The sequence below is a fragment of the Camelus bactrianus genome, chromosome 8, assembly GCF_048773025.1.
Source record: "Camelus bactrianus isolate YW-2024 breed Bactrian camel chromosome 8, ASM4877302v1, whole genome shotgun sequence".
NCBI lineage: Eukaryota > Metazoa > Chordata > Mammalia > Artiodactyla > Camelidae > Camelus > Camelus bactrianus.
In genome coordinates this window covers 13,693,950-13,707,405 of record NC_133546.1, presented here as the reverse complement: position 1 = coordinate 13,707,405, position 13,456 = coordinate 13,693,950, and the positions used below count along the sequence as shown (strand labels likewise).

Genomic DNA, 13,456 nt, shown 5'->3' with positions numbered 1-13,456 from the left:
GAGTATTAACTCTCTCAGGGAAACAAGTCAACCACCAACTGCCCCATGGGAGAGGATGTGCGAGGACACCTGCGTCTTGCAGTTTGGAGGAGAAAGGGCTGCTGGTGAGAAATCAGGGTAACTGACAGCCTTGGACTGTGGAGAAGTGGAAAATACAGCACAGCTGCCTTCCTCTCCATCACTAACGCAAGCAATTCTGAAGGTGTCTCCAAAACGCTGGAAAAGAATATCTTGGTGACTTGATTTAGAGCCTTGAATGGGAAGCACAGTAACTCTGTGCTAGGCATTCGATGGGCACTCAATAAATATGTGTTGAAAGAAAGAATGAATGAATGAATAAGCTTTGTAATTTTCTAAAGCACTAAGTAGCATGTCCAAAAGTTTGGGACATCTCATTACTAGGGACCATAAATAACCTAACCACTCTTCCTTACAAAAATAACAAAGTAATTCCCCAGTCTACAAGTAAGAATGGAAGGATTCTTGGGTCAGTCTAGAAACCAAAAGCAGTTAATGTGTGTGCTTGTGTGAATCTACAAAGGAGCCCATTATTCTTAATATCTCCTTATCATGATGCTGTTTCAGGCAGAATAGGGAGTACTAGAACGTGCACATTTTTTAAAGTAAGATTTTGCAGTTAAAAAATAAGAATATGAGCATTTTCACAGCCTGAAAAATAAACACAAAGCAAGCAATGGCTTATCTAATCAGACCCTGGCAATGTCTTCTTCAGCATGTGGGTTGTACACTGCTGGCTTGAAATCTTTGACCTTGCCATCTCTTCTGAAAATTCAACGGCTAGTAGATATGAAAAGCTTTAAATATTTCCCAAGAACTGAATAAATATAATCTCAGAGAATGGGAAATTTTGATAGTATTTGCACTACTTAGTGATGCATTTTCATAGGTTCTGATGCATTCTCAAACAGGTTTTAACAGCATTTTTAGCCAACATCCTAGGTGAGGCCTAAACACTACTTTTTACTAACATCTCTGAGAAAAGAGAACACATTTGAAGCTTCCCTACAGAAGGTGGAGAGAGGTGAAGTGTTGGGCAGTGGTTGGCAAGAGAGCTCTTCCATCTCCCAGCTGAGGAACCTTGAGCACCTGATTTCATTTCTCTGGGCCTGCTTTCCTCCACTCCCTTGGTAAAATGAGAACAATAGGATCTACATCATAACGTTGTTGTAAGGATTAAATGTGAGTATACACACAAAGTGCATTCACAATGTCTGCCACAGAATAAGTACTCAAATGGTTCCTAAATAGTCAAAATTTATGAAATGCTTAAAAGTCTTGAAAAACAACCATTTTTCAAATATACTCTTCTTAAGAGATAGATTCCAGAGAAAGTGGCCTTTATATACTCCATCAAAGAAAAATGGTAACTTTAGAAAGGTTTTATGCTGGGTAAATAACCTATGGTTTCCAAGGAGCCATTTTACTCCATGCAATTAATTAGGCTTTTACTACATGCCAACCAAGTGCTGAACTACTGTTTACATCAATTCTCTACTAGTTTGTCCTAAATTTGGGTCTGGAATATTCATCTGATGTCTAGTGGCAATATTCCAAAGTCTCTTCATTTTTAATGAGATTCTGTCTGTGAAAACTGGGCTAATTTTTCTTTCAGCCCCACCACCTTCGTGCTTATGTCCCAGGTAATCCAGCTACAATTTTAATTTAGTTCAAATGTTTATTGACTGACTGAGATATTCATGTAGCAAGTATTCAAGACTAGGAAGGGACAACACAAGCCACTTAAGCTGATATTATTTAGAGCCTTCATCTATGGAGGAAAACTGACGGAGAATGAGCAGATATATGTCATCCTGCTTCAGTGGGGCGCGAGGGAGAAGTGGCCTGGACCTCCAGCATCAGGCCCTCAAAGGACAGGCCCGTTTCCAGTAACAGTCTCACTTCCCCCAAATTCCCCCCAGGGGAGGAAGGCAGTCAGTGTTGCTGATGGCATCGCCTGATATCACTTGTTCCGGGTGATAGGAGCGCGTGGGGCCGCCTGGCCCACCTCATCCGTGGTCTGACTGAATTAACCTCTCCGTTCCCAGCTCCTGCCACGTGAGGTGTCCTAATATGGTCAGACTCCGGAGAAGCCAAGGAGCGCTTGCCTTTCTTCTGCTAATGGGGAGGAGGCAGGAACGATGGTCTAGAGGCAAACAATCTGAAGGAAAGCAAACGGGGATCTGGTACGCTTCTGGGCGAGTTGAAAGTCGGTTGCAGCAGATGCCCTGCCTTGGGTCATTAATCATTTAATAACCCCCAGCGAATCCGACCTCCCCGGGGGGCTTTCTGCCCTCCCTTCTTTCTCGCTCTCCCTTCACCTTCGGGTAGGCAGGCCTGGGTGGTCCCCTAGATCCTGTCCCCATTTACGAACGGGAGGTGCCCTAGGTCAGGGTGGGCTGCTTGCCTGGCCCTTGGCTCTAGGCTCTGGCTGCTTCTTGGGTCCTAGCAGCCTGGGGGGAGATGCTGGTGCAAGGCGTGTCTGGGGCTGTGCTCATGTGATGAAGCGAGGGAAAAACAAGGGGGAGGAGGAGGAGGAGGCAAAGAGGTGGCTTTTTTTTTTTTTTTTTTTTTTTTCTTTTAAGGAGTTTGCCGCGAGCGCGTCTCCTTCATTCGCAGTCTGGGCGGGTTCGGAGGAGGACGGCGGGAGAGGAAGGCGCTCCTGGGACCTCGCGGGCGCACGGCTTCTGGCTCTCCTCCGCGTCCCTGCGATTTTGAGAAGGCGTAACCGGGTAGCTGGGCGTGGGAGAACCGCAGACAAGCCATGGGCGCCGGGAGCTCCACCGAGCAGCGGAGCCCGGAGCAGCCGGAGGCGGGGAGCGTGACACCAGCCGAGCCCGAACCCAGCGGCGGCAGCTCTGCGGCGGAGGCGGCGCCCGGTGAGCCTGGGGACACCGCCATCGCCGCTGCGGACCCCGCCACCAAGGTATGGACGCGCCGGGCCACCTCCCCAGGGGAGGCGGGGGCGCGGGAGGCGGGGGTCCCCCGATCTCCGCCTGCGAGAACTTAATGGCCCGTCCAGCCTATCTGGAAACTCTGGAGTATGAATCCTTTTTTTTTTTTTTAGGCTTTTTAGGGTCTGTAGTGCCGGGGCGGGACCACAGCAGCGGCGAGCGCGGCAGGGGCGCTTGCATCTTTGTCGCGGATTACCAGGCGAGGCGACTGCGCCATCCGCAGTAATAAAATCCGTCCCTTGCCCGCCGCTAACAGAGCCTTTCCCCACGCTCTTCCGGTTGGAGCGACCCAGCCCGAGACCAGCGAGCTGCGTGGGGCAGTCTGCGAACTAACCCACCGGCCAGGCGTCTTGAGCTCCCGGTACCCCCACCCCCGTTTCCCCCATGCAGAAAGTCAGCTGTTGAGCCGTGATGGGTGTTGCTTCCTGGCGAACTCGCCACCCGTGGGTTCCCCGCAGCGTACTGGAGCGACCCGGGTTTGGTACCCAGTCCTCCTGCGGCAGCGGCTGGAGCAGACACCGCCTTTCTGATGCAGAAAGCCTGGGGTGTAGCTCGCTCAGCGCCAGAAGAAAACCTGAGCAGACGCTGCATTTCCAAAGGGGATGACAGATTTCCAAACACGGCAGCGTCCTCCTTTTCGCTCCGTTCATTGCCTGTGGACTCAGTTGGATAAACAAATACTGGAGTAGTGAGAAGTTCTCAAGGATGCAGTCAGAGGCGTAAGCGAGCATTCCCTGTACTCTGGTCTATGGAGGCAGTGCTGAACCTCCTAGATATTTGGCATTTTATAGTCTTAAGTCTTAAAGGCTGAAATATTTATTCTTCGCTACTACGGCCGAAAAGATTGTGACTAGTTCCGATCATTGTCCTTTAGATATTTTCCCAGCGTGTGTGTTCATTAGCAAGGCTTTGCCCAACCCATTTTGTGATATTTTTATAGGAAGATGTGGGTAACCATACTTAATACTTAAATAGGGGAAAAAACCCTCTTGTGTCAAATTTGAGGATATACCGAATACATGAGGACCTTTAAGAGTTATCTCAGGAAGTACAGATGGTTACAGTGTGGAATAGAAAAACTTTGCAATCTAGGTAAATTTCAGAGAATTATGACCTCATTGCCTTGACCTCTTCAGCTGTCCTAGTCTAATTTCGGCTGAGAGACTGCTCCTGACCAGATTATCTCTAGTAGTTAACGGAACTACTTGTAGAATCCTGGCCCCTAGACCTATAGATGCTCACAAGTACTAGCTGTGCCAGGCATATCTAGATTTTCTAAGAGGTGCCTTTGATATACACCATCCTTTTGAGATCTTGGTCACATTTTAATATTTACTGTGCGTCACTTGGTCATGCCAACTCTGTCAAAATGGCTGCAACCCTGTATTTAGAGTCCAGCAATGAAAGTAAGGTGGAATGGCTAAAAGCTTGCAATCGGGGAATATTTTTTCCTTGGCTTTTACCAGTCCTTCAGGTCTTATTAACAATTTACACTGAGAACATGATACTTATTCCCTTCCCAATAAAGTTGAATGTGCTCATTTAAAATATTCCTTCCATTCTGTTCTCTTTATCCTTCTCCCTCTTTCCTAGTCACCACCATCTTGAAACAGCTAAATGACCTCCTTTTAAAAATTACTTTAATGACATCCAGAATATCATTGAACTTTTTGGCATACTGCCCAGTTATCAATTTGGGAACAAATCAATACACTTACATGTATCCTTGGAAAATGTGTGGTTTTTCATTTCAACAAGCAGAATTACTCAGGTTTTGAGGACCTAGGTCTTTTCAAAAGGGCTCTCTGATTAAGAATGATTCAGCACCTAGCTCGTGTCTCTCCTCTTTGCCCTGTTCAGCTCCAGTTCCTGACCTCTGAGTAGTCCCATTGGCCATTCTAGGTTTCCATAGCATCATGGACTCTTCTTTCTAGCAGTTTCCACTTTTGTGGGTTTAGCGACTTGATTAATATATGTTCTCCTGGTTGTTGGTTCTGATGCTTCCCAGAAGCAGGAACCATATCTGGTTTTGCTCATAACAGGTGTTGCCCCATGTGTGGCACGTAGGATGGTACTGGCTCCCTGCTTTTGACTGGAGACTGTCAAGTTGGAGAATCCTGTTTTCTTTGACTTTCTTGTTATCATGATCTGTCTCATTTATCACATAGTGACTAAGTCAGTCTGGTTATTTACACACCAGGTGGATATTTAGCAAAAAAATTAAGATTTGAGGACTTTGATTTCTGTTTCTTTAGAATGGCTTGTTCTGGTTGCAGTTTCAAATTGCATTTAATCTCAAATAGACAAATGTATTATAAATGCATGTTGCTTAAATGAGACAACTTCATATGAATTACACCTTGAGCTTTCTTGAATGGATGTGTGGACATCTGGGGGAGTTTTAGACTTATACATTCCTTCCCCCCAAGTAGAATGCTGATCATTAATTAAAGGCTGTTAGCAGATTTTTTTTCCATCTAAATAATATTTGTATCATGCATGCTGCCCATTTAGCAGTATAGTTTACTTTCTTTTTTTTTTTTCTGCTAATTTTATCACTTCTAAGTGCTCACACCTCAAAAGACATTACTCTAATTGAGTTGGAGGTCATATGGAAGATAAAACTTGATTACTCAAGCCTAACATTCAGAATCACTGAGACAAGTCTTGTTTTTATCTGTGATAAAGTTCAGTGGAAATAGAAGGAGTCTTATCTTCCAGCCAACCTTTGATACTCTTTACACATTAATTCTGAGGGGAAATGGCTTGATTGGTTATTTTCCAGGTTTATTTTTGAGAGCTGGCCATTTTGGCTACTGCAGGGTGCAGGAGGATGAGACTGCCTGAACGCACGTGGTAAACAAAGCCTCATGTTACTCCTCAGTCATCTGTTTTTACAAATTTTGTCTTCGAAAGAGTATTTTCATCCCAGTAGCAATGCAGGGTAGGTTGGCCAACAACAAACTTCCTTATCTCCAGCAGATCTTGATTTCTGGAGTCAGGCTCCAGGCTAAGTCTGAACAGACAATCTTGTAAATTCGCCTTTCTGTCTTTTCTGCTCAGTGACTCAGAGCTGAAACTGGAACAGCTCTCAGTTGCAACTGTGTAGGCCAAGGTCCCTGGCAGGTGGGGAGATGGGGACCCTTGTCATTCCTTCAAGCTGTGGTTCCATTTGGTTCCAAGAGCAGTGACTCACCCTCACGTAAAGATGTGTTCAAGTAGAAGAATCCATTGTCCGGATTAGCAGATTTAAGGATGTCCGTGCTGTTTGTGCATTAACACAGACAACTGAGTTGGCCAGTTGGATTTCATATTTCCTCTCCCAGTCTAACGTAGTGCGCTGTTTCCCACTTGCCCTGTGTTTACAAAATGGGAATGGAGATCGCCAGAGTGTGATTATGTCACCAGTTTTACCATACAAGGCCCAGAATTTAAGATGATTAGGAGAGAATTATGTGTTAACAGAGCGGTGTTTTGGTGTGTGGCTACCTGTGTTCTTGATTTTCCTCAGATTGCAAGAGGTGCTACTTTCTGATTAGAACACAGTCCAGAAATTGGAGATGTGAGTGTGAGGATGATCATTTAGGATAGTGAGAGCCTTCGGGGATTGCAATGTCTTCCGTTAATCCATTACCGCCTTTTAGGCTCTTAGATGTGTGAGATCAGTGGAGATTTCCACTTGAAACGCCTTCTTCCGTGAGGAACAGAACGCAAATGTCCTCCCTCTTTGAATTCACTGTGGGTCCACTAGTCTCTGGGCTGTGATAACTTTAAACTATGTTATAAAGATGATTCTAGTTTGGTGTCTTATAGGATAATTAATAAGATGGAACTAAAATGTTTTGTTTTAAAAGCGACTGTGATACTGTTTCTTTTTCTTCACCAGTTTTAGCACATACTCAGTGATACAGAATACCAACGAAAGGAAAACCCAGCTAAACTGGTCGTACTTGATCTATATAACTCTTTATGTTGTAGTCATTCGTGAAGCAAGAAATTAGAATTTCTAGCATTTGGCATTGTGAGAAAAGTATATCAGGACTTTTATCTCATGAAAAAAAAAAACCTAGATGTCCTTGAAGCCAATTCTTAATTCTCTTATAGCCTAAAAAAATTATACATTAGAATGTTTCATTTTAAAATAATACAATAGAAAAATATGAAAAAAAAAGCTGGGTTTGGGAGGAAGAGACACTATATCGTATAAATGTGTAAGTTTATTTTCAATAAATTCTTTAAAAATTTGTAATTGTAGTTCTTTGTCTCATCTGTTTAGATTTTGGGCCATTTTCCTGCAAATTAGCACCTTATTAGAGACTGTAAGGGTAGGGTTTTCTACTTACGTTCTTACTTGTTTTAGTATATCTAATAAAAGGATTAAAGTGGAGATACTAATCTGTAATAATTTCACTTATACATACCTTTGTATTTCTTATCATGAATAATTGAGTTTACTTATTTAAAACAAACTGTAGACCTGACATCATCATTCTTGAATCATGAAGGTTTATAAAAAGATAATCAAAAGCACTTGCTTAAAAAAAGAAAGAAAAAGCACTTGGTTACTCTTACAAAATGATTTTTCTTTAAAGTCATTGTGAGCAGTATTCATTTAATGTTAATTTTTCTAAAAATGTTCATGATTGAGAACCTTAATTTGAAGACTGGTTAAAAGGGAAGTCTATTCGTTTTCACCCCTCAAGTACTGTTGACAATAGTTTGAAATCAGTATTGGTCTTTTTTTGCATGCTCTTTTAAAAAACTGTATGTATGTGCAAGTATATTAATAAGAACAGCCCCATCTTTCCCTTTTAACAAATAAGATCATATCACATATATTCTACAGCTTTAGGGTTTGGATATCTTTTCATAACAGGACATAAAGACCTACCCCCATTGTTATGATTGGTTACATAAATTTCTTATTTATGGGTTGAACTTCCATCATGATTTAACCAATCGCCTGGGTCTATATTTAAATTTTCCTAGTCTTTTGTTATATAAATTGACACAGGGAATAGTCCTAGTTCAGACATCTTTGTATGTGTGCAGATGTATCTCTAAGATAGATTTCTGGAAGTGGAATTGCTGGATCAAAGGACTTTACATGCATTTGAAATTTTGATAGTGCTTGCTAAATTTATTTTCCAAAGAGATTTGACCATTTTGTATCCCTCCTCTGTGGAGATTGACACTCACTTTCCGATGCTTTGGCCTCAGTGGATAGCCGATTGTCAGTCTGCACCTCAGTTCTCTCGATTCGTTTTTAATGATAAAGTTGGGTGCCCTGTCACATATGTTGGCTCTGTGCTTTTCTTCTGGGTACCACTCCATTAGGAACTGGACTGGCTTTTAGAGCATTAAAGGCTACGGTTTATTTTACTGTTAGTTAATTGTAAAGACTCCCCCCGCTCCCAAATTAAATCAAGAAAAAGAATTTTAAAAGAAAAAGTAAATTTAGAGTAAAAAGGGAGCTAAGGCATTGCTCTTATTTACTCCCTTTCCTTCCCAAATTGATAAACTGTCTTTAATTTTGTTTGCTTGGATCTACTTTGCAATGACCTATTTCTTTAGCTATCAATTTCAATTTTAAAATTTGTCCTCTGGGAAGAATCTAAAAGCATCTAGTTGCCAGAATTTCTTCATACTTCTTATCCATGAAATGTTGGAATCAGGGGTTGGGGGCAGCAGAAATCGACCTCCTGGGAAACAGTAGATCGTGGGCCCCTCCTCTGGGCTCTGTTCTCATTCTCATAACAGATGACAGCCTGGCTCTGTTAATTGGAATAAATATTTTCCCAGAAAAAAATGTAGGTGTTCAAAGCACTGGAAACTACAGGGCCTTTCCTGGACACTGTTAGGTGTCTCTTAATACAAGTAAGTATTCATTCAAGTTCAAAGGTTTTTGTCTTCCTTACATTTTCTTAATGATGTTTAACAAACAAACACACACACACATCTCAATGATGTTTAACAAACAAACAAACACACGCACGCACGCACGCACACACAAATGGAAGAAACCCTGTAATTTCATTCTGTCTAACTTAACCAGCTTTTAGTAAAATGTCAATTTTATGTTTGTTTCTAAATTAGATAAGCCAAAATTTAAGAAGGGGCAATTACTCTAAATCATTGGCTGATCTTCTGTTTGTTGGATGCAGACATTGCAAACGATGAGAGGACTTAAAGATTAAATTTTCTGTGGTTCCCAAACCTGGCTGTGCAATGGAATCACCTGGGGAGCTTTTTAAAGACACCACTGGGCCCCATTCTAGATGTATTCAATCAGAACCCCAGGCCATCCCTGGGTCTGAGATTCTGTAGCCTTAATGCTCATCAGGGATTTCGATTTGCCTTGTGGGGCCATCATTGCCTTGAGGAAGCCAGTGTAGGAGCTGAGAGAGGCCCCCAAGAGGCATTTGGAGGTAACAGCACAGAGCGATTAAGGCTGGAGCTTGTGTGGTGTGGTTAGGCGGGAGGGTTTCAGCCGATGTAAAAAGAGTTAGGTATTCCCCTCCATATCAGAATTGAAAATAAAGGGAAACATTTCTCCTACGTAATTTCTTTCCTTTATTCTACTGGATTGAAAACAAGTGTGCTGCTACTAGAGAAATATTCTAAATTAAAATTCTGAATTCTAAATAGAATGTACTATTCAGGGTAAACAGGTGTTGAATCAGATGCTCTTATCCTTTCTAAGCCAAGAGCTACTTGTCATTGTTCACTTTCCGTTCCCACCTGATTGCCTCTTCAACCTCCTCCCTCATTTATCAATTTAAATCGTCCCTTGTGTTGGGTAAGTAGATAGTGGCTGATGACTGAGCTGATGGTATTTGGCTGGTCCAGAAATCTGTGAAGAAATCTTAAAACCTAACAAAGTGGTTGAAGAATAGGGTTCTGGCTTTCCCCCCACTTATTTACTGTTCATTCTTGGTTTCATTAACATCTTTATTGGCTCCTGTTCTCTGGGTGCTGTGCTGAGAACTGCGGGCACAAAGAGGAGGAGAGAAATCCAAGAGCTCGGTGCTGAAAAAAGGTTAAAGTGCTTCCTTTCAGATATCCATCTCTCCAGTCCACTAAAATGGATTATTTTATGTCTAGAGGGAGACATCTAAGTTCATTTTCCATACGGGTTACCAGTTGTTCCAATACCATTGATTAAATAGTCCGTCCTGTTGAAACTTGAGTTTCCAAATGCATATATATATGTATATGGTTTCTTTTTACTTTAAAAAATCTCCTTCTCTTTATTTGTACATTTAGTTAAAAGCATTAGAGAGTGGCTAAAAATCTTCCATTCTAATGGGAGGCCCATGGTTTAAAATACTTTTAAATTCTACGTCCCAGGTGTCACTCTGGTTCATGGCTATAATAAGTTTATACATACATAAATATTAAAAAGTGGGGAGCCTGTGTTGTCTTCCGAAGTGAATTTGTTTTCTTGGTATATAATAACATTATGCATTAAAAATAGTCAATCAAGGGGGGAGGGTATAGCTCAGTGGTAGAGTGTATGCTTAGCATGCACAAAGTCCTGGGTCTAATCCTCAGTACTGCCATTAAAAAGAATAATAAAGTAAACAAACAAACAATTACCTCCCCCCTCCAAAAAACAAACAAAAAATAATAACATTTAAAAAACAGTCAACCAAGTATTTCCTAACTGTTTACCATATGAAAGGCCTTGGTCTAAATGCTTTGGGAGGTTAAATAACTCACAGCATTATTCTTGAACACCTCATAATCTAAGTGAGGTATACGGTCCCTCTAGAGGAAATAATTCAGTAACAAAAGATTCAAATAAGTTGGACAGACAATAGAAGAATTGCCGTTAGTTGGTACATGTCTATTCAGTGAATTGTCCAGATAACTGATGTACAAAGAAAAGAACATTTTTGGCAAGTGTTGCAGGCAGATAAAAGGCCATTAGTCGGGAGGCCAGAAGGTACAGAGCATATTAAAGAGCTGAATGTTTGTAAGAGAATAATGGAAAGCTGATGAGAGAGTTGCAGCCAATCAGAGCAAGAGCTGCACAAGCAGCAGAGACCAAGTGAAGTGAAGGCTTCTGATAAAGAACAAAGCAAAGAGGCAGACCCTCTCAGACACAGCACAGACGACATCCTAGGAGCACGGGGGGAAGTGAGACCGGAAGGGGAGATAGTTCCACGATGTGGTAAAGTGCCAGATATTAGCTGGGGCACAGGATGGGTGCAGGGTATCGGCTTGGCATGGGGGTGGTCAAAAAACAACTGAGATTCCAAGACTTGGAAGGTGGAGTGCCTCAGTTTCTGTAATAGACAAGAATGTCCCCCTCATGATGTCAGTTTCAGTTGTGGATTGCTGTGTTAGCCACCAGAGCAAACAAGGGTTTACACCAAGAGTATCTTTAAAAGGGAGACCATCACTTGATAGTAACAGCCTCAGGCTTTTTTTTTTTTTTTTTTTTTTTAACATAAAGAAGAGGTTTGCAGCAGAGTCTAGGTAACCACAGAGGGCAGCTGTTCCTCTAAATAGTGGTCTGCATCAGAGCCCAGACCACCAGCACTGAGGGCAGTCCAGTCCAGGCTTGCGGAGTTGGGGGCACAGGGGAAGGTCAAATATCAAAGGGTAAGAGATGATGGCACAGAAGAGCTGATGGTGTTTCTGGGGAAAGTGGATCCAACAGTGACCGTTAGTAGAGGAGACTAGGTAAAACAGATGGCACCGGGTTAAACAGACGTTGGATCTCTGCTTCATCATGCAACAGTGACCACTTTACCCCAGCCCGTCTGGGTCCACCTAAAAATGCGAGGCTGATGGTTGACTAGCATTCCTTCCATTTGTAGGCAAAGAATCTAGGTGGCTTGGCAAATGTTTATCTTCCCTTTCAAAGAAGATATTTCTTCCCTGCAATTTTTTCCGTCTCCGGCGTCTGCCCTTTGGTTTGTTGTTCAGAGGATGATTTATGGTTTGCTATTTTTCTTCATGTCTGAGCATATGATTTCTTATTGCATTGAGCCATTAGAGGCTCTGGGTTTTGTCTGCTTCATGATCAATTTTCTGTCCTCACTCCTGATATTGACCAGCCTTATTGAAGACATGCTTCATTGTGTCCTTCCTAGTTTTCCCTACTCTTTGAAATACATATTGTTGTGATGCATAAAACAAGATTGTTGATGTATGTTATGGTTCTTGGCTTTTTTTTTTTTTTTTTTACATTTTCAGTTCTGGGTGATAATTTTTCACTAAGGTAACAAACTGCTTGTATAATGCTTCCTAAGAAACTTATGTTTGAAATTATCCTTCACTTGGGTATGTACATAAAACAGTCTTATTCCATACCAGTAGCATATTGAATGCTATGCTATGAGTTCAACCTTAGATGTGGAATCTGCAATTAATATACACTGCAGTACCAAATGGTGAGGGGGGTGGGTGGAGAAAGGATTGTAATCTATAGGAAATTGCTAAGAATTAGACAGTCTATAATGGCTTTTTCTTAATTACTTCAGAAATGACATGCTTAACCAATGTTTAGACATGAGTTCCTGACTCCTATAGTGTTAATCTAAATATTTGAGTGGAAATTTTTGTTCTTGTTCTGTTCTGTTTTATATGAAGTAAGTTACTAAAAAGCAGTAGAAAATGTCACCACTGAAGTTTACCAAATCAGTCAGTCTTGATTATTAAGATCTTTTCTCCAATCTTGACAAAAGTTAGTGTATAAAATTCAAACAAAAAATACTTACAAGGGGGCAAAACTCAAACTGATTTGGTTTTGTGTCTGATTTTTTGTTGTCATCAAACCTTTAGAAGTGTAGGTTTCCTTTAAATTCAGTTTGATGGCAGCGTTAATCTGTCTGTTTCGTTTGCAGTATAGAAAGTTTGTTTTGCTTTCATTACTATGAAGATTGGTTGTTCTTTTGTTATTTAATTAAAGACACCCTAAGGCCTTTTGAATGGTCAAAAGGTTTTTGTCCTAAGTGGAGGCTTGTCCTAAATGGGAGCTAAGAGAACCTACAGTATTATCTAGAATTGCAGAGTGACAGAGATTTCAAGTCATTTCTGGAGCTGTGCGTGATAAACAGTCCTCCACGACAGGGAGGAATTCTAAGAATGCTGAAGTATTCAGGGAAGTAGGTCATGGTTTACAGCATTCATTACATTTGTCAGAGAAAGTTTCCCAAGCAGTTCCTGTGATCGCTGGATCCCTGCTTGTTCCTTACCCAGAGTGCTTGAGTCTTGGGCAGAGTAGGTGGCTAACTTAACTTCTCAAGGGCTGGACTAAAAGTTACAGGTGCATTGTATGCACTTGCACTCCCAACTCCAAAACCAATGAGTTAGGGCTATAGATTAATGACTAGAAAATCAGAGCTGTGGTGGGTTTTTTCTTTATTGCATAATCTTGGAATAAAAATTGTTTAAAAATTAACAGGCAGGGGGTGGGAAGGGATAAATTGGGAGTTCGAGATTTGCAGATACTAACTACTATATATAAAATA

General features: G+C 41.6%; 1 protein-coding gene across 1 annotated transcript in view; it reads left to right on the top strand.

The window, feature by feature from the left end:
* Positions 1–2,621: 2,621 nt before the first annotated feature.
* AKAP12 (A-kinase anchoring protein 12) overlaps positions 2,622–13,456 on the top strand; it is a 92,095-nt gene continuing 81,260 nt past the window's right edge. The window contains exon 1 of the mRNA XM_074368153.1: positions 2,622–2,944. Coding sequence (XP_074224254.1) covers positions 2,783–2,944 — 162 coding nt within the window. The 5' untranslated portion in view covers positions 2,622–2,782. The remainder of the gene's footprint in view (positions 2,945–13,456) is intronic.